Raw genomic sequence first — 25,713 nt, 5'->3', positions numbered from 1 at the left:
TGTGACTTTGGCACCAGGACCTGACTGCATGGAGAGGTGTTCTCTGAAATTATGAAACAAATCAGAAGTAAAAGTTCCATCAGCTCATTAAAGGTCAGTCATCCAAGTTCAACTTTGAACTAACACATCCAAATTTGGGGTGGCCTGACATGACTACATCTCTTTCTTTATATAATAAGAGTTACCAGACAGAACCGCCCAGAGAGTCTTGACATCCCTTTCCGGAAGACAGCTAAGAAAGGGAGGGGGGAGCACATTTCTGCCCAAGGCTGGGGTTTGACCGAGGTGACTACACAGCTCCCTTCTCGGCTCTTGCAGTCTAAGCACCTGACTTTGACTTCTTGGGAACAGCAGAGTGACTTAAAGCCTGAAAGGAGATGAGCAATCCTCGAGGCACAGGCAGAAAAAGTCCCAGTGAGACAGGAAGCCTGCTGGTTCCTGATGCATAAACTAGACAGTAGAGGCAGCACTTGCCTGACAAAGAGCTCACTCTGCCGTGGCGTCTGCGAGCAGCTGCCGGGCTCCTCACCAGGCTCCCTTCCCTCTCCTCACTGGCTGATGGATCCCAAGGGGCTCCTCTCCTTGAACGTCCTGCTGTTTTTCTCCCTAGTTTTTGAGCTGAGCTGCAGAACAGGTGAGTGCTCATCTGTCTGAGGGCTTGGGTCCCATAATTACCTGCCAGGAATCAGCTGTAGCCCATGGATGGAGAGAAGATGCAGGGGTGACGGGTTGTTTTTCGGCTGCCTCTTCCTCAGAGACTGACTCTGAGTTCTTCCTGCCTCTTTTAAAGAGGAAGGAACATTGTAAGTTACTGGGATCCTGGCTTCTGAGGCTAAGCCCCACCAGTCCTAGTTTCCAAGGAAACCAGGAGCTCTAAGCCAAAGGCACTGGTCACATTCTAGACCAGCCTCTCTGTGTGAGAGGCTCCAGTCAAAGTCCTGGCTGAGTGGTTGGTTTTGCATGAGTATCCTTCTGGCAAAGACCCAGGCTAAGGGAATGAGCTGTAGGGATGGAGCTCTGGGAGAATATTACTCCTACAACCCTGTCCTGGATGGGGATCATCACACACACACAAGCAGACAAATGAAAAGCATGGTCCACCTACATGAAAGGGTTGTAGTGGGAAGAGAGGGTAGAAGTGAAAACCCCAGGCACTGGCTGAGAACAGATAGTGGCCACAGTGTGGTCATACTGGTGGCTACTTTCCTGGAAGAGAAGGCTCCAAGGCAGCAAGAGGGGGAGAGGCCAGGATTTTTGGAGCCCAGGGCTGGTTACAGTAAGTGATAAATGCAAATTGGAAATGCTCAGGGTCAGGGCAGCTCCAGTGTAGGGCCGGACACAAGACAAAGTGTTTGGAGCTGGGCTCTGCTCCTGTCTTTCTGGTTTGCTGGAATTCTCTGTTTAGTAATAGCTGAGCTATGAGAAAATGTGCTTGAGAAAGAAAAAGCCAAGCAATGGGCAGACTTTGGACTCACTATGGAGTGGGTGAGAATCTCCTTTCTGCTTAAATGCCTTGGGACTGTGGGAAGCAGTCTGGAGTGGAAGCGGCATTAAGGGAGGGGAGACGTCCTGAGGCTCCGGATGTTCTGTTCTTGGGGTTTTCAAGCCCACAAATCCATTATGGACTTTTCCAGGAGAAGCCCAGGGATATGCTAGGATTGTCAGAGGGGCTGCACTTGGGATCTCTCTTTTGCCAGATTCCCAGATGAATAGCCCTTCCTTGGCCCCACTTTTCCTCAGAATCAGGCAGACCCATGGCTCTTGCTACCCAAGGTCTCAGAGAGCAATAATTGAACTGAGGGCTCAGAAAGCCAAACAGAACCACTTTAAGCCATCACAGGGAGAGTCAAACTTTACTGGGTGCACCCCATTTGTGACTCCACCATTTTTGGAATTCTTCTTAGTGACTATCAGGCGTGATGGGTTTGAACAGTGAGCTGGACTTTTCTATCTCTGTGCTGGCTTGCCTCCTGGCCAGCCTGGCCCTGGCATTTCAGGTTCTGCTGACAGCTGCTGCACGGAAAGCTTTGAAGGTCACTGGTCAGTGAGAAACAGCCCAGACCCATAGGCATGTCTACCCAATCGGTAGTGTCTCCCTTCCTTGCCTTTGTCTTCTCTGAAATATGTACAAAAATTTTAGTGTTTTGATTTTAAAATATGCACCCTTTTGTGAAACCCCAATAAAACCCAGATGGAAATGCTTTGCAAATGGGACAGGTCATTCATGACAGATTCACCCAACCAAGAAACCCCATTCTTGTAAAATCAGTACCCACTCCCTTTCCCATCTCTACTCAGCTTGACTTCCAATTCCCAGTCAAAACTGTAAAAGTCAAAAAGTCCACATGTCCCTCCCCCCAATAAAGTGAATTTTCCATTTCACCCAATGATACATTTTTTAATAGACTTCATTTTTTTAGAGCTGTTTTGGGTTCACAGCAAAACTGAGCAGAAGATACAGAGATTTCCAACTACCTCCACACAGGCACAGCCTCCCTCATTATCAACGTCTCCACCAGAGTGGTGCATCTCTTACAACTGATGGATCTACCCCAGTGGGATTTTTTATTCCTTCATTCAGGTCCTCCTCACCTCCTTCACACACATAAGGGGAGAGGTGAGGGACAAGTGGGGGCATCCTAGACTTGGCCCAACCTTGTTGTTCACTGGCCCATTGTACCCCAAGATGCAGATCTAGGCACTTTCATCTCTCAAAAGCTTTAATACTGTGATATAATGCCACTACCTTCACTGTCTCCAGTGTTGGACTGGAAATCAGAACCTCAAGGCTATTTGGTTTTATCCATAGATTGCCTTTGAACAATCCCATTCAGCAATGGTCTACTAAGGACACACGATGTGGCTAGCACTATGTGAGGTGTGGGGGAAGTAAAATGAACAACCACAGCCTCTGCCTAGTACTTGACACAGTATCTGGTACATGAGAGCCCTTCCATGAATGTTTGTTGAATGAATAATAATAGCATGTACAGCATCCTGGCTGTATACCAAACACTGTTGTAAGTGCTTTATGTGTATTATTCATTTAATGATCATACCAACCCTATGAGATATGTGTAGTTATTGTTACATTATGATTTTATAAAAGAGGAAAAAGAGGCACAGAGTAGTTAGCAATTTCTCTTTAATCACCCAGCCTGACTCCAGAGGCCTGAATGAATGAAACTCGATAAGCTTATGTTTAGGGAGGAGGAGAATCCTAAAATTTGTATCCAGGTCCCATGGTAAAAATTAGAATATGCTATCTATAATTGAAGCATACGAGTTGATTTTAATTGAATTGAAATGAAATATAGGAATTTTCAAAAGGTGAGAGAAGTTGACAAAATCAAAGAAGGAAGTACAAGGCGTATGGAAGTATTTGATCTGGAATTTGAAAAGTGGATAGAAACATCTTTCATCATGTAGCTTTCATTTAATTTTTTGTTAAAGAGTTTGTTTATTGGAAGAGTATCACATGTATGTCTATAAAACTTCAACAGTATAAAAGGGTACAAAATGGAGACAAATCTCCCTTCTATACCCCTCCCTACTGTTACCAGTTTCTTGCATGTCCTTTTAAATATATACATCAGGTAGGTTGGATTTTTATATAACTTGAAAAGAGTACTCTAGATGAAGGCACAGATGCAGAGGTAAAGTGCTGTGAGTTTTCAGGGGGAACTGTAAGTGGCCTGTTGCACCTGAAACAGAGGTTTCATAGCTTAGGCACTTCTAGCTCCTCACCTGGCAAATAGGGATAAGGGTCCCCTTCACCTCCCTACATAAACAACTCTTATGGATGTTATAAAGATAAAGGAGAGTACATTCAGATTTTGGAGAGAGAGAAATTAGACTCTGTTTTGTCATTTGTTCATTCATTCATTCGTCTCATTCAGTTTTTTCATTCTCTCGGGCAAAAAGGATTTATTGAGTTCCTACCATGTCCCAGGTGGGTATTAAGATTACAGCAGTGAACAAAACAGACACAGTCCCTACTCTTGGAAACTTATAACTGAGTAAGGATGACAAGCATTGAACCAGAGTTAAAAGTGTATTGAGTGATATGAAAGGAGAGATGCAAAGTGAACTGGAAGCACATGGCAGAGAAACCGAATCTAAGCCAAGGGTCAAAGGCAGAGGCCTGAAGGACAGAAGAAGTTAACCCGGCAAATAAAGCGCAGTAACAGGCTTTCAGGCTGGGGAATGGTGAGTGCAAATATTCTAAGATAGAAATATCCAGCAGCGTCAAGGAATGGGACTCGGAGGACAGCTGGTAGGACTTCAGTTTAAAAAGGAGACTTATTAAAGACACATTATCTTTTCTTTGTAAGCCTAGATTTCCCGTAAGAACTGTGAGGGCTCTGAGTCCTACCTGAAAGACATGCTGTAGCAAGATGCCCAGTATCAGGGCTGGGCAAAAAAAAAGTTATCATTAGGTAGAATCCCATTCTGTGAAAGGTTTGGCTAAATGCTACTGATTTCAGGAAAATATCCACGGGCCCAGGTGAATCACTCTACTTTCTAAGTAGAATTGCCCTGGAAGGAAAGTGAGTTGGTGTTAACAGCTACAAATGTTTCCTCCAGACTCTCTTAGTAACCAGGGGCTGACTGAATCACAGACCCGCTGGAAAACACTCATCAGGCAGTAGGATGTTTCAGGAGCTGGGACTCTACTTGAAGGGTTTTATGAACCACTTTAAAGTCCCCACTTATTTTTCCACTCTTGCTTAGGTGGCAATGAGTTCATGTACCCCCTGCAGACCTGGCCATTCACACACTCAGTTGTTACATCATCATTCTTTATGTGGGTTGTAGCGTGTGAGGGTCTCTTCCTGATGAAGTTTTGATTCCACTCCCCATGACTGAGTCTGCCTAAACCACTCAGCCTTTTCTTCTCATCTGCCCTCTCTTTCTTTCCCTCTTTACCCTCTTCTTTTCTTTTTTCAAAATTTTTTTTCTTTTCTTTTTTCTTTTTTTTGGCTACTCCCTGCCCCATCCTCTATTTCCTTTTCCCCCTGACTCCCTTCCAATTCCAAGTTCTGAAAACAACCATGGTGTAAAGAGTCTGTTGGGCTACATGGGTGGAAGGGGCACACGGGAGACACAGCAGAGTGGAGACTTATGGTCTATGAATGGGTATAATTTCCATTTCTTTTTTCTCCATATTAAAATTGATCCAAAATAATCAACAGTATGATGGCAATTCTCAACCTTGATTTGAAGCCCAGACTCCTTTGAGAGATGACATTTATGGCTATGCTCCCAGAAAAATGTACATATGCTTATTTATACCACTTTTGTACACAATTTCAGGGGGCCCATGTACCACATGACGTTTCTCCTTGCATGGATGGTTCTAGTTTTCTGTTATCCCTTTATTGGTAGAAGTTTAAGTTCAGGATTCAAGAGGTTACTCTCTTGGGTACTGTACCTACCACATTATCTGGACAGTCAGGCATCCATAAGTGTGGCTAGAAGGAATTCCAACATGCCCTCCAGTTTATCTTTATAAAAACAGCAACACCAGCACCATGAACAGCAGTCCTTATCGAATCAATTAAGCAACAAGGGAGAGCATTCTGTTTCAAGAGTTGATGTATTAGCAATATGTAAAAGAGCAAATGCCTAATTGTCTTTCTCACTATTCCTTAATAATGATAAGTGTCAGGAATTCCCTAGCAGTCCAGTGGTTAGAACTCGGGCTTCCATTACCGGGGCCCAGGGTTCAATCCCTGGTTGGGGAACTAAGATCCTGCAAGCCATGTGGCACGGCAAAAGAAAAAAAAATACTATGTGTCAACCACTCAAATCCTGATTTATCTTTTTTCCCAACCTCTGAATCTCTAGTCTGATATCAGCTGGGCCCTTTACAGGATCTCAGAGCATGTTGGTGTCAAGAACATCTGAATCAGTTTGCCCAAAGTTCCAACATCCATCTTAACCACGAGTTATTGTGTCTTTTCTAAGTGGCTGCATTACTTAGGCAGACAGTTTTATTGTAGTCTTCTGACTTTCTTATCAACTAGAACAATTTGTGCTCTCTCTGACTCATGGGCTCCTTCTTTTATGAACATTAGCTTATGGTTAAGTTCAATTATTAAGTTCAGTCACATACTGGATAGAGCTAAATAAGAGAGGTTTTAGTCAGGTAACATGGCTTTCAGCATTCATAAATTGAACAGATATTTATTTAAAGCCTACTATGTGCCAACCACAGTTGTGAGTCCTAGGGACAAAGCGGTGAACAAAATCAAATTCTTCCTCTTGAGAAGTTGGCATTCTAGTGTTAAAAAATAAAATGAATAATATATACAGTATAACATCAGACAGTAATAAGCACAACAAGAAGGGATAGGTTAGGATAGATAGGATAGTCAGAGCAGGTCTCTCAGAGAAGATGATTTTTTGAGCAGAAATCTAAAATAAAATGAGGGAATGAGCTCTTTAGATATGTAAGGGAAGAGATTGCCAGAGAGAGAGAGAGAGAGAGAACAGCAAATGCAAAAGCTCTGAGATGAGAATATTCTGGATGAGTTACAGACCAGCCGGAGCCAGTGTGGTCATAGTGCAGTGAGGACAGGAGATGGAGTTGGAGAGGTACCAGGGATTGGGTTATTCAGTCTTTGAAGCAATAACAGGGACTATGGATTTTATTCTATGGGTGCTTAGAAAGCCCTGGAAGATTAAAAGCAGGAGAGAGACAAAATCTGATATAGTTTTAAAAGGTTACGCTGTCCATTGCATGGATGCAGGGAGATTAGTTGGAAGACAATGGCAGGGCCAGGCTGGTGATGATGGTGGTTGAAAGTCCTCAGATGCCAGATATATTTTTAAGGCAGAGCCAACAGGATTGCTGATAGATTGAATGTGGAGTATTAGAGGAAGAAAGGAGTCAAAGATGATTCCAGTGTTTTGGCCTAGGAATTGTAATGTTGTTTGCAGAAGGGGCTATAGAATCAAGAGTTCATTTGCTAAGTTTGAGATGCCCTTTAGACCTCCAAATACCAATACCAATCGGTGTAGGCAATTTGGAGTACTGTGAAGGGTTTGGGTAAGAGATATATCTCTGTAAGCATTCCAGAAACATGTCAAACTATGCAACTAGATAAGTGTGGCTGAGATAGAGAAGAGGTCTGAGTACTGAGTCCTGGGATGCTCCAGTCTTAGAGGTCTTTAAGAGCAGAAGGTTCCAGGCAAGGAGACTGAGAAAGGGCAGCCAATGAAATAGGAAGAAAACCAGGAGAGTGTGTTGCTCCCCAGGCCAAATGAAGGCAGTGTTTCAAAGGGGGAATATGAACTATGCCAAGTGAAAGCAAGATGAGAAAGCAAGGATGAAGATGGAGAAATGACTTAGTATCATGGAATATATGGTAACGTTGACAAGAGTGGTTCCAATGAGTAGTAAGGAGAAGGCCTGTCTGGAGTGGGTACTAGGAAAAATAAGTCAGGAAATGGGGACAGAAGGTATAAACACACATTAAGGGACTTTGGGATAAAAGAAAACAGAGAAATGGGGAGGTGGCTGGGGATGGACCTGGGACCAGGGGAGGGGTTTTTAAGATGAGGGAAATTACATGTTGGTATGTTGTGTGTTAATAGAAATAACCCACAGCATACCATAACAATAACAAAGTTGATGACGCAAGGGGTGGGGGAAGTTGCAGGAGCAAAGCCTTGAAGGGAGTGAGTGCTCCATGAAGGAAGAGGCTAGCCTTATCTGGGAGCAGAGACCATCCATCCAAGTAGGTAGGTTGACTTGGTGGTGGAAACAAATGGAAGTTCTCTTTTGTTTCTTCTCCTTTTTCAGTGAAATGAGAAGCAGGGTCATCAACTGAGGTTGTGGGTTTGCGGAGAGGGGAGGTGTTAAATCATCAGCAGTAGGATCCTTTACAGTGGTGGTTTGAAAGGTTTGGGTTTTTTTGGTTGTTGTTGGCTCAGCTTATTTGAAAAAGAGAAATAAAAAAATTTCTCACCCTTGACATTGTTAAATATCTTAGCTTTTGGGGGAGTTAGGATTCCACAGTTTGAATATGAGGCTCATCTCCTCCTGGACTCCACATCCCTCAGACTTTTCTCTTTCCTCCGCATCTGAAATGATGCTTCTGTAACCTTGGTCTCTTGGGCTCACAAGCTCAGAATTAGTTTCAGTTACTCTCCATTCTTCATGCTATATATCCAATGGTGGTGGGAAGTCTGGCTGAGGAATTAATCCAGTTACTAGTTATATGACTTTAGGCAAGTCATTTAACTTCTCTATGCCTTAGGTGCCTTAACTATAAATCTGAGTTGATAGAATTTCCTCCTAGATCAAAGAAACCCAGTGTCCTAATTAGTCTATACAGCTCTATCATAAGTGATTTTAAGATTTCCACTGGAAGTTTTGAACACTGAGAATATAGTGGCAAATACTGAGAATATAGTGGGATCCTCATGACAGTCCTTATAAACTACTAAGGACCTGGCAACCCCAGGGATTGGCCAAGAGGAAGAGGGAGATTGTCCAGTCTATTATTCCTGATCCACAGACAGGATGTGAGTCTCAAAGGCTTCCATAATAAGGGACTTCGTTCTCCTTCCTCCCACAGGTGAGGGCTCAACGAATTGCCCAGTGATGATCCTTGGGAGGCTGGGAAGCAGTGTGCTGCTGCCCCTGACATCTGAGGAGATAAGTAAGAGCATGAATAAGAGTATCCACATCCTTGTCACAATGGCAGAATCACCTGTAGACACCATCAAGAAGAAAATAGTGTCTCTGGATCTGCGGAAAGGTGACTCTCCACGCCATCTGGAGAATGGCTATGAGTTTCATCCAGAAAACCTGAGCCTGAGGATCCTGAAAAGCAGGAAGGAGGATGAGGGCTGGTACTTTATGAGCCTGGAGGAAAATGTTTCAGTCCAGCAATTTTGCCTGCAGCTGAAGCTCTATGGTAATGATGGTGGCTTCCCCAGTCCCCAGTGGAGGGACAAGATAGTTCCTTGCCTAAGAATTTAGGCCTCTCTCAGAAGCAAAGGGTATTCAGAGTTGGAAGCAACTTGAAAGACGTCTCAGTCCAGGGGTAAACCGTCCTTCAGGAAGAAGTTTTAGAAGTTCACAAATCTTTTTTTTCGTCCAAATTGCACATTAGTGATAGCTGATTAGCACAAGTTACCTTTAACCCCATTTTCTTGGGGGTCCAGGACCTCTTGCCTACAGCCCTGCTGCCTGTAGGCAAGAGGACCTGGAGCCCCAAGCGTCTCAATTTACAAATAAGATTTTATTTGAAAAAAAGGTGTTTTTTTTTAATTAAAAAATTTTGAATACCACTCACTGATCAAGCTCAACCTCGCTTTCATAGATGAGGACACTGAAATCTAGAGATAAGTGGTTTGCACGTTCCTACTCACATCTGCGTAGGTGGGTTCACTGCACTAGGAGTCCTGGGAGAAGGAGGGTTGAAATTCAGCCCACACACCACTCACCAAGCCCCGCCTCCTGGCAGAGGATTGCATCTACCTGGTGGAAGAGGCATATTTTTCTCACTTAAACAAATGCTCTGATTATAAAATTGCTTAGTTGCAGAACTTAAACTAGAAAGTAGGTCCATCTAAATCTAAGGCCAGTGCATTTTTGAGCCTCTTTACCTACCAGCCCCTCTTGAACACACCCAGAGTTTGTCTCTTAAGTTCTAAGGCTCCCTTGAATTCCCAGGGATCCTGGCAGCCATGTGGGCTACCCTGCTTCTTCACAGTGAGTTTCTTATCTCTGAGGATGGGACAGGGAGCCCCAAACACCCAACATTTCTTTAAAATCCTCAGGTACCTACAGGAGAGACAGAAATACCCTCCCTGCCCTTCCCCTGGCCTTAGCATTCCCTTCCCTCCAAACAGTGTATGCAGAATTCCCACAGCCTTCCACCAGGTATCAGGGTGTCCTGATCATTCCAATAGTGTTCCCGGGGCAAGGCTGCCATGAGCACAAAGATTACACATGCATTTTCTAGAACAGTTCACTTCCTTTGTCACATCTTGTCTTTTATGATCAAATTCTTACCTGAGAAAATATGGTTTCTGCAACCATGGTGTTCTTCTCAAGTCAAAGAAAGAGTCTGAATCTTGGAGTCAGAAAGACGTAGTTTCAGATCTCAGTTTGGCTGTTAGAAGCTGAGTAACATTATGTAAGACACTCCACCTCTCTGGGTCTCAGTTTCCTCATCTATAAAATGGGAATAATTATAACTAGGTTCATAATTGTTGAGAAAGTTGTTGAAAAGATTAAAGAATATTATGAATGTGAAATTCTAGCATTATGCCTGTCCTATAGTATGTACTAAATAAATAAGACTTTCCCTTTTACCTTGTCTATTTCACAGCATTAGAGTGAGATAAGTTGGTGAGGCCTGTGGCTATCCCAATTTCAGACACCCTAAAGCACTTGCTATAACACACACACACACACACACACACACACACACAGAGTATAGATGAAATCTCACCAGTAAAAAGTCATTCTTTTAGATCTGGAAGGTAATACTTTAGCCAAGGACAGTTAAAACCCATGGGGGAGTTAGCTGACAGCAAACACCACAGGTAGAATACAGGAGAGCAACCTAGATGAGGAACAACAGAAAGGCAAGGGGAGCCCTAACAGTACTGGTAGGGGGGAACTAAAAGGCAATTTTTTCTTCTCTATTTTATCCCAAGGTGATCCTGGAAAGGAGTATGGGGGAGGGGTATATGAGAGAGGGATGGTACGAAGCAGTAGGTCCCCACAGAAATAAATCACACTGCAGATCCACAGGGAGGGAAAGATGCCATTAGGTTGCATTTTCTTCTAACAAGAAGGTTAAGTCAGCATTCCAGAGGATTCATTTCAGTGATGGCTCCCTTCCTCCTCCTCCTGACAGAACAGGTCTCCACTCCGGAAATTAAGGTGTTGAACTCCAGCCAGGAGAATGGGACCTGTAGCCTGATGCTGGCCTGCATGGTGGAGAAAGGGGACCATGTAGCTTACAACTGGAGTGAGGAGGCGGGTGCCCCCCTGCTGAGCCCCACCAAGAACTCCCACCTCCTGTATCTCACCCTTGGCCCTCAGGATGCCAACAACATCTACATCTGCACCGTGAGCAACCCCATCAGCAATGGCTCTCAGACCTTCATCCCGTGGTCCAGATGCAGCCTCGGTTCTTCAGGTGAGTGCCCTTGTGGCGGCTAGTGTGCCACATTAATGATATGGGCTCAGTCCCCACCTGGACCAATTGCTCTTCTTCCATAGCCATGGTCTTCACCTTGGGAACAACACTTTATATTTTCTCTATAGTTTGTGAAAACCTCCCATGTGCATTCAGTGAGTGGTTACAATTCATAATGACTGGGGTGGCATTATGCTCAGTTCACAGTGGAGGAAACCAATGAGAAATGATGGAGCCAGACCCGGAGCCCAGGTCTCAAGTTGTGATCCTTCCTCTCCCCTCCTGCCGTGGCACCAACCTGAAAGGCTGGCCGGGTGAGGGAGTGCAGGTGGCAGGTCCTGACTCCCAAGTCCATGCTCTACTAATGGTGGGATGGTTCTACACCATCAATAAGAATTTATCAATCACCTATGCTGTAGGAAATTGGGAATAGATATGATAAATGACCTCTCCTCTCCATCAACATGTTATAAAGATAAGACATGACACATGTGCTCAATAATGAAAAGCAGGATGTAATAAAGGGCCACATTTCATGAAATGTACTGTGAATCCCAAAGCAGGTCAGAGGGCCAGGGTAGTCAGTTCTCTGACTAAGACCTAGACTGTGAAGTTTGGGAAAATGATAAATCATAGAGCACTTTATTATTGGCAAAGCGCTTTCAACTGTATGATCTCTTTTGATCCTCACAATGATCTTATCGGATAAGTGTTGTCATCATCTTCATTTCACAAATTAGGAAGTTTAAACTCATAGCATGTAAGTACCCTCCTCAAGTTTCTTCAGCTAATAAATGGTAGAGTCAGCACCTAAACCTAGATCTTCTGACTGATCTTTCTCTGGAAAGATACAGCATCATTATTCTGTTATCAAAAGGAACGAAGGGCTGATTAAGTAAGCTCATCTAACCACTTGAGATTGGAAACAGGATAGACCACTGAGCCTTTTCATTAATCGATCTTGTGTCCATGCCTCAGGTAGGTTCAGGGACAGAAGAACCAGGGTGCTGGCCTTGCAAAGTATTACCTGTGCACTGACATTCTTCCCTCTGCATCCACTGGGGGGAAACAAGAGTCATTCCAAGGAGACTCCTGCCCACAGTAGACTTGGTGTATATTTGGAGGGTTTCTCCAGATGACCAAGGATCCAGGGACAGGGGAATGCAGCCAGGGCATGCCCTTCAGCAGAGCATGTCCAGTCAGCGACTCCCCTGAGGTATTCTAGAGGGACTGCTGGGAAAATCCACCTGGTCTCTGCATCTGAGAGTTCGTTGGTGAGCCTAACCAACTGCCTGTTTCCTCCCCCAGCCATTCATGGCAGAGTCGGCCAGCTGTCCACCCACTCAGTGTGTCTGGCTGCTTGCCCACCTTGCACACAAGCCACATTCACAGTTTCCTCCCCCAGTTCAGACCTCTCTCTCTGCCCACAGCTATTCAGAACATGCTGGTGGGATCAAGAAAGCAGTCTTGCATGAGTGCGGAGTTTACAGAATGTGACTCCAGTTGTCCTAGATCCAATATTACCCTTTTTACTCACAAGGATAAGCCACTTAACCTGTCTAAGACTTAGATTCTTTATCTGAAATAATAACAGCTGAAAGGTCTTAATTGTTTACTATGTGTCAATATGTGGCATCTCATTTAATCCTCCCAGCAACCAAATAGTATTAGTATCCCCACCTTACAGATGAGGAAACAAAGATATGGAAAGGTCACACACAGAGCAAGGGGCAGAGCTGAGTTGTCTGATTCTGAAATCCTCATAGGTACTAGTGGAACAGATAATACACTTTTTAAATGCCTTATAAATCATAATAAAAATGTGTGTTTTTCCCTCAGGGCTGAGGAAGGAGTAGCCCTTACCCCTGCACAGCCTTCTCTGGTCGTAGCAACCCTCTTAGAGTAAAGACAGGGCACCAAATGTTTTACCCTGACCCACCTCAGAAAAGAGGAATAATTCTCTTCATGCTCCTCAATATAGTTTAATGAGAATTTAATCAATATTTTCCAAAGTCTTGGCCATAAAGCTTCGACTAGGGGCACTTAGCTCAGGACATTCTTAAGAAACATATAGGGACTCCCTGGTGGTGCAGTGGTTAAGAATATGCCTGCTAACGCAGGTGACACGGGTTCGAGCCCTGGTCCGGGAAGATCCCACATGCAGCGGAGCAACTAAGCCCGTGAGACACAACTACTGAGCCTGCAAGCCACAACTACTGAAGCCCGTGCGCCTAGAGCCCGTGCTAAGCAACAAGAGAAGCCACTGCAATGAGAAGCCCGCGCACCGCAACGAAGAGTAGCCCCGGCTCCCACAACTAGAGAAAGCCTGCGCACAGCAACGAAGACCCGACGCAGCCAAAAATAAATAAATAAATAAATAAATATTTTTTAAAAAAGAAAGAAACATGTAAAGGTACTTCCCTGGTGGTCCAGCAGTTAAGACTCTGTGCTTCCACTGCAGGAGGCGCAAGTTCGATCCTTGATCAGGGAACTAAGATCCCACATGCCGTGCAGTGCAACCAAAAACTAAAAAAAAAAAAAAAAAATTTAAAAAGTACTCTTTAAAGAAAAGCATGTAAAGATGCTCTTACCCATCTAAGCCACTTTGAGGACCAAGTATGCCCTAGTGTGACCAGATTTACTGGGTATGGAGCAGGCTTTTGTGAGATGGGGAAGGACAAGAAGAAGAGGAAACATGGCACCATGGGAAAGCCCTGTCAGGACCTCAGCTCAGGCATTAAGACAAATACCCAGCAGCCACTGTACTTTCTTGGGCCTCTGTTTCATTATATGTGAAATGAAAATGGTGAACTAGTGACATTCTTTCCAGAGTAAATATTCTATGATTCAGTTTGTATGTACCTGAATAAGAAATGCTAATAAAGCGTTACCAAGGTATATTAGTTTGCTAGGGGTGTTGTAAAAAGATGCCATAAACTGAGTGGCTTATATAACCAAAATTTATTGTCTCACGGTTCTGGAAGCTAGAAGTCCAAAATTAAGGTGTCAGCAGGGTTGGTTCCTTCTGAGGGCTGTGAGGGAAGGATCTGTTCCAGGCCTCTCTCCTTGGCTTGTAGATAGCTGTCTTCTCCTTTTGTCTCTTCACGTTGTCTTCCCTCTATGTGTATATCTGTCCAAATTTCCCCTTATTATAATGACACCAGTCACGTTGGATTAGGACCCACCTGTACTTAGTTTGCTAAGGTTGCCATAACAAAACACCACAGACGAAGTGGCTTAAATAACAGAAATTTATTTTTGCAAGTTCTGGAGGCTAGAAGTCCAAGATCAAAGTTCTGGCAGGGTTGATTTTTTCCTGAGAGCTCTATCCTTGGCTTGTAGATGGCTACCTTCTTGCTGTGTCTTCACACAGTCTTTCCCCTGGGCATGCTCACCCCTCGTGTCTCTTTGCATGTCCAGATTTCTTCTTCTTATAAGGACACCAGTAAGACTAGATTTGGGTTCACCCTAATGACCTCATTTTAACTTGATTACCTCTGTAAAGACCCAGTCTCCAAATAAGGTCACATTCTAAGGACTTCAACATATGAATTTTGGGGGAAACACATTCAACCCGTAACACAAGTAAAGATCCCCTCCCCTGCCTCCAGGGATGGGGAACCACAGCATGTCAGAAACAAATCACACAGCTAGTTTGTGGCATGCCGTTCGCAGTATACCAGGTTGCCTAAATATGGAAAACAGAGTTTTGTTAGTTCATTGATTTGTGTTTGCCAATGAATGTCACTAATTTTTAAATTACTGTGCTTAGTTTGACAAAACATTTACTGAGGTTCTACTATGTTCCAACATTGTGTTAGGTGCTGAGAACACAAAGACAAAAAAAGACACAGTCCTTGCCCTTAAAGAAGGAATACTTCTGTAAATAACTAATTATCCCAGGTCTGGTAGTGCAACAGGTGCAAAACAGAAGTATGTGCAAATTAACCAAGAGGAGGGAATGATTGACACTGTCTCAGGGAATCAGAAAGAGCATCACAGAGGATGTGACATAAACAAGGTTTTGAAGAACAAGTAGAAATTACCCAAGCAGATAAAAGAAAGACATTCCAGGCAAAGGAAAAGGCAGATATAACTGGGTCTTGTTCTGTATTATCTTATAGTATCCTGATGGGAACTAATAGATAGTTTTAGGTAGAGGAGTAACACGATCAGCTTTGCATTTCAGAGAGAAAATTCAGTGATGTGGAGAATAGATTGGGGTGGGGAAGAGGCAGAAGAAAGAGAAACTAGTTATGAGGAGGGCCCATTATTTCAGTCACCCATCAAGAGATGATGAGGCCTGAACCAGAGCAGTGGCTGTTTGTTTAACAAAGACTCCATTCAAGGGAAACCCCAGCCTTGGGCTGAAGTGGTGGGGTGTGAGGGTTTATTAGAGGTCACTTCACCATCTATAATGAGGACAGTGATTTTAAGATATTTTTCACTTTCATTAATGAAAAACTCAAAGTGGTTAATGATGTGATGAGAGCAAATGAGACATGATGTCAGCACTGCTTCTCATCAGGACTCAAACTAAACCACAAAAGAACATATTTGTTCCTCAAAATCTTTTCTTTCTTTTTAAAGGTAAATCGATTTTTATTTTATTTATTTATTCATTTTTTTTTGGCTGCACTGCGTGGCTTGTGGGATCCTAGTTCTCCAACCAGGGATGGAACTAGGGCCCCCTGCAGTGGAAGCATGGAATCTTAACAACTCAACTGCCAGGGAATTCCCTGTTCCTCAAAATCTTTTCTTTCTAACAACTGTCCAGGCTCTCCATCATACATAAATCTTTATTCCAACTGCTATCTCAGTGTTTTACAGCAAGAAACACCTTCATGTCTATTGTTATGATGCCTCTTTACTGCAAAGTCCATTTCCAAGGGTGCTACCAAGCATTCTCTTAGGTCATGCAGTGCATGTCGATGTGGGTCAACACTGGACAGTGTGTGACATGCTGCCGTCCTTCATGACCATGTTCTGAAATAGTTCTTTCTGTGCAAGAATGAGTAATACTAAACCTTAAATAGCTCAACTCAAAGGGAACACCCCTGGAAGCTCATCTTGAAAAGAGGATCCCTTTCTGCAGATTAGCAAAACGTTGGCTCAGCAAGTCTAGGTTAGCTCAGTGGAAGGAAAAGCTGACACCTGCCAGTGTGTTCTGGGGGCTCCCCATTTCTAACAAGGCCATTTCATCAAAAGGGAGCTCTCATTGTTACAGAGTCACCTAGCTGTTCCATGCACAGAGCAGGTCCCTCTCCCTGGTACTCCCAATCCAGGACGCATGGCAACAATCTTGGAAGGATGGAACCTGGACACTTCTCACGGACCAGAGCCTTGTCATGTGACCACACCTGCTACACAGGATGTTGAGAAATGTAATCCTTAGCTGGGCAGCCATGTGACTGGACAAGACTTACATTGTCATGGGAGAATGAAAATGCCCCTGGAGGCACACCTAGTAGCCCCTGCAACACAATGTTGGATAGGATAGGCAGTTGTAAGGGATTTTTCTGGAAGCTGTGAACTCTGTAATAATTTTTACCTGGATGGTCCCAGATCTTAAATTAGTGTATGGTATGGTTTAGGACCACCCTTCCCCCACTAACAATTCTGAGAGGAAACTGCCACCAGCAAAAAGATGTCTCTTGAAGATGGTTGACTTCTTCAAGTTGATGTGCTCCAGGCAGGCGGCCTTTCTGACAGAACCACATGAAAGGCAGGAAAGAGATCTGGCACTCTCAGACGGTTACATTAGCATCTCAGTATCTCCTAGGATTAGCTACATTTGTTTCTCAGATTCTTTTTATTTTCTTCTTTACCTGCCTTAAAGAATAAAGCTTTGGGGACTTGAGAGAGAGGAGCTTTTGTGTTTCCGTGGCAGCAGACTTTCAGAGATAAAAAAGGCCCTTCAGCATTTTCCTTGGAGGCATGTCTACATGCCAAGTTATCAGGTTTAAACCACAGCCAATCTAATAGAAGACCAGGGGTGGAGACTTGTGCAAAGAACTCTTCATAAAATGTACTGGAGTTCTCAACCAGCCTGCTCAGCTACCTCTAAGAGGCTCCAGGGAGGAAAAAGTCCCAAACCTCCTGTTTAAGAATGTTAACATTTTTTTGTGGACGAAGAATGGGACCTGTGGACCCCAGAACAATATTTTCGAGCTGATTTTTGAGCATTGCCATCCTGAGGGGCCTCACTACATGACTGAGCAAAAAGAAGGAGAGCTGGAGATTCTGCCACAGGAAATGGTGGTTTGAAAATAGGAACACAGATGGTGCTGAGAGCACAGATGCACACCTTCTTCCTGGTTCCGTTTTGTTATAATAAAGCACATGCCAAGTAGGTCATTGCTTGTTCCCTTCTACCCCTGCCTTGGGCCATTCAGAAGATGACTCTGCATTCCTTCCCAGACTTTCTCGTACTTAGTGCTCTGATAATTCTTAACGAAAGGTACATGACAGAATTCTCCGAGCTTCATTCTATTGCCTCTAAATTAACTTAGCCCATCACGTGTATATTGAGTGCCCTCCTGCCTTACACAGAGTCATGTGGAAAGGGGAATGCATATGAAGCATAAGGTACAGCATCTACCTTCAAGGAGTTTACAATCTAGATAGGACTCAGAAGCTACTAGTAGAAAAATATGATCATATTAAGGAAACTACTACTAGAATTCCTCTTTGGAAGGGAACAGAGTTTGTTTAGGATAGTAGCTTCATAAATGCTAGACTGCAGAAGGTGAGACCCCGCCCCCAAAGAATCCAGCTGTAGGTTAGATAGTTCTGTATTATAATGGGGGAAGATGTTGCTTGTGCAGATATAGGAAGAGAAAGAGAGGGTCTGAGCCTGTCAGATGGTGGGAAGCTGCCTAGTTCATGATGGAATCTGCTCCTTGTGACCCTTCAAATCTACACTAGAGGATTTGAACCCACACAATTCTTAGTGTAGGTTTTTTTGTTTTGTTTTGTTTTGTTTTTTGTAGAAACTGATGAAGGCACTGAACCTTGCACCCAGGACAGCCGAGACTAGAACAAGTAGAGCTGCAGGAGAGAAAACTTAGAGGACCATGAGGAAGTTATTCCCAGAAATTACAGAAATCATGGGCAGCCTGACCCCAACAAGCTGTAAAAGTAGCATTTTGTTCATATTTACCCAAGTTCCTGACAGCCTAGAGTCTCTGACATTTAGTTTCCATATACATATCATAATTGAATAAGAGCACCAAAAAGATGAGCAACAAGTGTAGAAATATTTGGGCCTGGTAGACAGAGAAATTAGGTCATAAGCAAATGACATGATGGTGCTGAAGCATCCCTGAACATCAGTGAAGGGACCCCTCTGGACTTGAGATCAAACCTATCTCCTTGTCCTTATAATCAACCAGCAAGAATTTACCAAGGACCTCTATGTGTCAAGTAGTAAGAGAGCTGCAAAAGAAGTAAAGAGGTGGTCTCTGGCCTCCAAGACCCTAGCAGCTAGTTAGAGAATTGAGGCAAGTGGAGCTGACATTTATTCACCACGTGCTGGATTGCAGGCATTGCTCTGAGCACTTTCCATACATTATTTCATTGGTTCATCAGAACAGCTCTGTGAACTGAATATTTTTATGTTCATTTTGCAGATGAGGAAACAGGGGCCCCAGAGAGTAGGAGCAGCCTATCTGAGGTCACAGAGCTGTCAAGTGGTAGACCCAGAATTTGAATCCATCTGTCTGGCTCCAAATGCCCTCACTGAAAATAGTCTCCACAGCAGAGATAATTCTAAGATGTAGGACATAAACCAAGGTGCTTCAGAGTCCAAGGGGGAGGGAAGAATGGGAGCTGGAATGGTCAGGAAAAGTCACACAGAGGAAGTAAGATTGACCTGGGGGGGGGTGGGTCAGGACTCAGCGGGGGCGGGGGGTGCGGTGGACCGCTGAAGGTGCAGCGGGAGGGAGAATAGAGGACCGAGCACATGCACAGGTGTTGGATGGAAGATGGTGAAGGGACTAGTTGGCACCTCAGAGGGCTTTTGACTCACGAGGTCTCCCAGGCATCCCAGCCTTCTGCTGCTTTCCATGTGGAGGCCTCACCACCACAGGCTAAAAGACAAACTATAAATTCTGCAGGTCTTATGTCACCTGGCTCGACCATCACCTTCTTCTGTGACTCTAGGTACATTTGTCTGAGTCTCAGTTTCCTCAACATAAAATTAGTGAGCTGGGTGAGATAAGCACTACAGTTCCTTTAAGGTTACAAAAGTCTATGGTCCTGTAACTTAAATCCTCCAGTAGATTCATATTACTTTGTATCCAAAGACTAGGAGAAAACTTGGACTTCTGAAATATCTTTCAGGACTGTGGCCAGGTTGCCTCTCAGATCTGGTTGGACTGGCCGAAGCTGGTCATGTATGTCATAGGACAAGTGGAATAGATAGCTTTCATCCTCCTGAGACCCTGAAAAGAAAGAGAGGGCTGGTGTCATTGTGTCCTCTGGGCCAGTAATATGTCCCCATCGTTTTTAGTTTATGTGAGTAGGTGGGCAGCTGAGCTGTCAGCAATAGGAAAAAGTCTCACTTGGCAGAAGTGTTACAGATGCACTTATGTCATCTGCTATTTCCTAATTTTATTTTATGTATGTATCTATGTATTTATTTATTTTGCTATTTTCTAGTTTTAGATGCACCACCTTGTTGGTTTTATTTTATTTTTATCTGTATGAAATTTGAGAGAACTAGTATTTTTTAAAATGACCTAAATAGTTGTAGTGTTTGTTCTTAAATTAACCGTTGTTTTAGAAGGTCTCAAAATACATGAAGGAAGAAAAAAGAGGAAATAGTCTTGAAATATAAAATGCTACTATAACTATTTGCTGGGTCAGTTCCATGGGCTGATGAAACCTGGTGGTACTTAGGCTTCTGGCTTTGATTCTTTATCTTAGGATCTGAAAGCTTTCTCCATGGGTTTCTGGTGTTGGCAATATCAATCTGAATAATCAGTCTCTCACTGTTTCTTGGACAACACACACACACACACACACCTGTGAAGTGGATTCTCAGCAACCATAAGCCATTCAGAGTGGTTACTCAGGGTACAGCTACTCACAGGGCAATTCCAGCCTCAGCAGTGATTTTGTGCTCTTATTTCATGCTTTATATAAATTCAGGAGTCTTACTACAACTCTCTGCTTGCCCCCTAGCTTTTTTGATCAGGGGTCAAATGACTGCTGAAGTTGGTATCTGGCAGGGTTAAAACATGTTTAATTCTGGGAAGAAACTCTATCATCAAGATCTTTACAAACCCAGTTCAGTGAGATTCCCTGGGATGACAATGTGTGAAACGCCTAGAAAGAAAAAGAGAATATTTTCAAACCCAGGAGGCAACTTCTGGTTATCTAACAGGCTGAAGGCCCACTTGGATCTTGGTGGGGTGCGTTTCATCAATTTGTTGAGACTTTAGTCTGTATCTTTGGTTAACTCTGTAAACATCTGAATAGTGTCTGCAAGCACCCTACCCCTTTGTACCCTACCTATTTCTTCCTTTCAGTTTCTTCCCAACAAATCCATCATAAGTTCAACAACAAGCAGGCTGATTCCACAACCATCCTTATAAGTTACCCTTACACATTAACGTTACCTCCTGGTATTATTCTATTTAGAACGTGCATGCTATTACTTAGAACCCTAGTGGTGCTTCAGGTTGTCCCCCACCGTTAATTACTCCGGTGTAACTTACCCCAAGCCCATAAGTCTCCCTGACTCTCCAAGAAGTCTGTCTTCAGTATTCAGCCATGTTTCTACTCCTAGACCAGCCTCTAGTTCTTGAGGATCTCTGTGCCAGCTTCCTTATCCATAAAATGGGAGTAATAAGAGTATCTACCTCATAGGATTTTTGTGAGGATTAAATATATTACTAAACAAGATACACTAAAAAAAAAAATGCCTGGCCCATTGTAAATGCTCAATAGTTGTCTCTTATTATCTTATTGAGCTAAACGTCTTATTTACTGGGGTAAGAGGTCTCGTCCACTGTTTTCCAAAGTGCTGCTCCTGGTTCAGAAGGATTTGGTAAAGGGAGCAAAGAAGAAATAACAATGAAAACTGACTCTGATTTTTAGCCTGCATGATGTACTCTAGTGCTAATATTAAACACAGGACAGATTCAGAGGAAAACTACATGACTTTCTTTCAGTTCAGGTCTAGTGGGTTCAATACAGTTATTTGCATGGAAGGACAATAATAGCACCATTATGTTTATTTTTAAAAAACATAAGTAGATCCTCCTTCCTCCCAGTGTCTCATGAGAATGGTGTGGGAGTATGGAGACAACACATGGAGACATCATGCTCTTTCTACCAAAATGGATACAGGACACATTAGAAATTTAAAAACAGAGAAACTGAGCAGAGAAGTTGACTTAGAAAAAACAAAGATAAGTTTAATTTTAGTCATGTGGTAAACTGTCTAAAGTGAAGTGAAAAATAAAACATTTGAATAGAAGAATCTTTAAAGAAATTAGGAGTATGAAAGTCAAAAGTAGTGAGAGAAATCGGGATAAGAAAACAGATCTGGAGCTCTTCAGTGGTCTAAAGCTGATCTCTAAAACCATAAGAACGAATGTCTCCCTTGAGAAAGAATGTAGACAGAAAACATGAGGCTAGGTCTCCCCACTTCTACATGGGCTGTTTTTAAACTCACAGCACTTTTGAGACTGCCCTTTGACTTTTTTTTCAGAATCAAGACAATGGGGACTGTATGCTGGGCTCTTCTTAGGGGTCATCGTTGGTGTCATCATGATTCTGCAAGTGGTAATACTGCTGTTGAGAAGAAGAGGTAGGTGACAATAGATTCTTATCAGACTCCCTGTGGTAAGCAGGGGACCTCTCCCCACAAACACTTGCTCTCACCACTGTGGCTTTCTGCGGGAATGTCTTTGCAAAAACACTACATAAACCTATCCTGGGATCTTGTTCAATTCAGTTTCATTCAACATGTCTTGCTTGATCCCGCCACAGTAGCCTGTGGGGATAAAAAGATAGATGAACCACAGGTATTTAACATGGGAGACATGACACAGATAATTTAAATTCAGTATGACTAACACTGCAGCAGAGGTGTGTACAGGAAGGGATCCAGATAAGAAGCTTAAAATATTCACTAGGAGCAGAATACAGAGGACCCTTGAATCTTGTTCAAGTAAAGTTATAACTACTGACTAATAAAAAGGATGCTTTTACACAAGGGTTGAAACCTTTCTATAATTTCTTTTTTTAAAATTAATTATTTTATTTATTTTTGGCTCCGTTGGGTCTTTGTTGCCGTGCACGGGCTTTCTCTAGTTGCGGCGAGCGAGGGTTACTCTTCGTTGCGATGCGCGGGCTTCTCATTGCAGTGGCTTTTCTTGTTGTGGAACACAGGCTCTAGGTGTGCAGGCTTCAGTAGTTGTGGCTCGCGGGCTCTAGAGTGCAGGCTCAGTAGTTGTGGCGCGCAGGCTTAGTTGCTCCACGGCATGTGGGATCTTCCCAGACCAGGGATTGAACCCATGTCCCCTGCCTTGGCGGGCGGATTCTTAACCACTGTACCACCAGGGAAGTCCCTATATTTTCTTTTTATGCTTACAATATCTCTCTGAGAAAAGGAGGATATAGTTGCTTCTATGTGACGTAGCAATGGGGTAACTAAGGCACACAGAGGCTGACTCCTGCAAAGTCACCCAGCTGGTTGGTGAGGGAATCAGAACTGCAACTATGTGTCCCAACTACCAGGGTGTGTTCCTCTAGGAAGGCCCACAGGTTATCAGAAGACAGAGAGAACACACTTTATTACCATTTTAGCACAAATTCTGACTCACCTTGGACAAGTGTGCAATTCATGTGGTCACTTAAAGCCAAACTAAATAGTTATGGAAAGTTACCCAGGGTAGACTGACACCATTAGGGCCCAGTTACTCCTTTGCAGTTTCAATGCTTAGAGTTAGTATCTCCTGGCCTCTCCTCCAAGTTGTCCTATGATTCAATATCCAGGGCAGTGTGCTCCCCTCAGCCACACTACCCACCACCCACCCACATTAGCATCAGAAGGTCCTGCCCCACGATCAGAACAGATCCCTGGGCTGGTCTTCCCATGGGGAGAATAGAACTTGATCCTCACACCACAGATCTGATGGCCGATCTCATTTTCAAGTAGATCAGTGTTCTCCACATATAACCTTCTTGGAAAAGCCCTGTCTCAGCACTCTGATGTTGGTTTTGCTTATATAAAAAAAATCTAGGTCATAGCAAGCCACCTACTTTGTCTCATTTCCTCCATCTAAGAGGTAGCTGGAGAGGAGTGGGAGGAGTGTGTCAATGCAGACAGAAATCATGATGAGAGTCTATGGGGATGGGCCAGGGCAACCACGTTTGTCTTAGACAATAAGGAAGCAGTGAAGTACCAGTGATGAGAAAACTGAGATTAACATACCGGCATTAACCCAGCTAGTGAAGGTCCTGGGATCCTAACCCCCACTCTTTCCTCAACTACATTCTGCTCATCACATGGTTGTCTCTGAAGGGAATAGTGCTCCCCACCCCACTACAATTCTCTACTACTTTTCCCAACACATGTACCCATCCTTGTTTCTAATCACCGTGTATTCCTTGTAAGCCAGGAACATACAAAACCCTGCGGGATAAGTCTGTGGGAAAAACTTATACTTAATTGCTGTACCCCCATAAGACTTTGCTCAAGAGATTCTGTTGCCAACTTCTAATGGTGTCACCTCCAGAATGCAGCCTGACTCTGAAGGTTTTCAAATGGACTCTCTGGAAATTTCGTGTCCAGGAGATACACTAGATCAGAACATAGATTTTTAGCATTCTAATGCAGACTTTGCCACTGACAAGCTCTGTGATCAAACGAAATGCAAACAAATCTGCAAAATGGGAATAATATTATGTACTTCATGGTATTGTTTTGGGGATCCATAAGTCAATACACTGAAAGCACTGAACACGGTGGCTTCCATGGATAGATGATGGATGAGAGATGGACAAATAGATGGATAGATACATACACACACACACACACACACACACACAGAAAGATTAATCTCTTAATGTAGGCATCAATATTTAATCCCTATTGCCAACAGAGGGCAGCACTGGAAGGATCTGGGAAGGGCACTTAGAGCAGATTTAAAGTACTTGAGGTTAGCGTAACATAAGACAACTTTATGCCTCTGATGAGAGCTGAAAAGGATACTAGACCGACTATGCTTTCATTTTACAGTTATGGTAAGAGAAGAGACCCATTGAGATGACATGTTGTCCAATGCCACACAGCTAATGAGGGCTAGAAGGTGGATGCCCCAATTCTAAGGTCAAGATCTTTTTCATTAGATCCTAAGGCCTCAGTGACTAGAGTTGAGTTGGCTCTTGAAAACCTGTTCCTGCATTGGGGGAAAAAATCATGAGACTGAATTATCTTGATCCAGCGGTCTTTTTGTGCAGCAACATCCAGCCTTGCTTTGTCCATCTCTCTGACCATTTAGGACTGTCCCCTCAATTGTAATTTTCAGCTTGAGCTGACCTGAAAGACGGAAAGTCCTTAAGGACCGAGGTCTGTTCTCTACACTATTTGTTCCCCTAGGACAGTGCTGAGTGGGGGCTTCTGACTGTGCAAACATTCATGGTTTTGAACCGAAGGATGTATTTCACAGAACTAACTTGTGCCCCCTCTGTTATCTCCTCTGATCACCCCAAACCCTATCCTCCCTCCCTATCCCCCCCCCCCCACACGCATCCTCAGCCAGTTATCAACCCTGACCAAAAAAGTGAAGTTGGAACCACCAGGCAGATACTCCACGCCCACACATGCACAGGAAAACCATACGTTGGCTTTTTTGAATTCTTTGAGCTTCCCAGCGGCTGCCCATCATTTCCTTCCTAAGCGTCACACCCTCATGCAGCACCTTCCACCACCTTCATCATGTACATACATACAAGGCCTTTCCCTTCCAAATAAAAATATACCTCTCCTAAGTGCTATTCCCTCAGAGACATGCTCCTAGTTTTTTAACAGAATAAATTAATTGGTGTTAAAATGTCTACCCTAAAGACTTCATGTGATTTCCTCTGAGTCAAGTCTCCATTGCTTTTGCCTGGACTTTGCAATAGTCCCAAAACAGGCCTCCCTGCTCCCATCTGTTTTTTACCCTCCATCCTTCTCACTGCTACATGATATATACAAAGAATACCACAAAACATTAGAAAGAATGAGATAGGTCTACTGCACTAGCATGGAAAATGTCCTCTACACATTTTAAGTGAAAATGTCAAGTTACAGAGAAGTGTATGGAATGACTGTATTTGCGGAAGAAATATCTGTATAAGTATAGCAGGTGTCCAGAACTGCACCATCTAATATGGTAGTCATCAGCCACATGTGGCTGTTTAAATTTAAATTAATTAGAATTAAACACAATTTTACAAAATTTTATTGAAGTAGAGTTGATTTACCATGTTGTGTTAATTTCTGCTGTACAGCAGAGTGATTCAGTTATACATATATATACAT

At 43.4% G+C, this 25,713-nt stretch overlaps 1 protein-coding gene across 2 annotated transcripts in view; it reads left to right on the top strand.

Annotated features, from left to right (window-relative positions):
• Positions 1-445: 445 nt before the first annotated feature.
• Positions 446-25,713, top strand: part of SLAMF1 (signaling lymphocytic activation molecule family member 1) — a 32,989-nt gene continuing 7,721 nt past the window's right edge. For both annotated transcript variants that reach the window (XR_450135.3, XM_007171753.2), the window contains exons 1-4: positions 446-634; positions 8,589-8,930; positions 10,887-11,171; positions 21,892-21,990. Coding sequence is in view for 1 of the 2 variants with exons in the window: in XM_007171753.2 (XP_007171815.1) it covers positions 559-634; positions 8,589-8,930; positions 10,887-11,171; positions 21,892-21,990 (802 nt within the window). In the remaining variant the exon portion in view is untranslated. The remainder of the gene's footprint in view (positions 635-8,588; positions 8,931-10,886; positions 11,172-21,891; positions 21,991-25,713) is intronic.

This window comes from Balaenoptera acutorostrata, chromosome 1 (assembly GCF_949987535.1).
Source record: "Balaenoptera acutorostrata chromosome 1, mBalAcu1.1, whole genome shotgun sequence".
NCBI classification, from domain to species: domain Eukaryota; kingdom Metazoa; phylum Chordata; class Mammalia; order Artiodactyla; family Balaenopteridae; genus Balaenoptera; species Balaenoptera acutorostrata.
The sequence above is the reverse complement of the archived record's forward strand: the minus strand, read 5'-3'. Positions and strand labels throughout refer to the sequence as shown.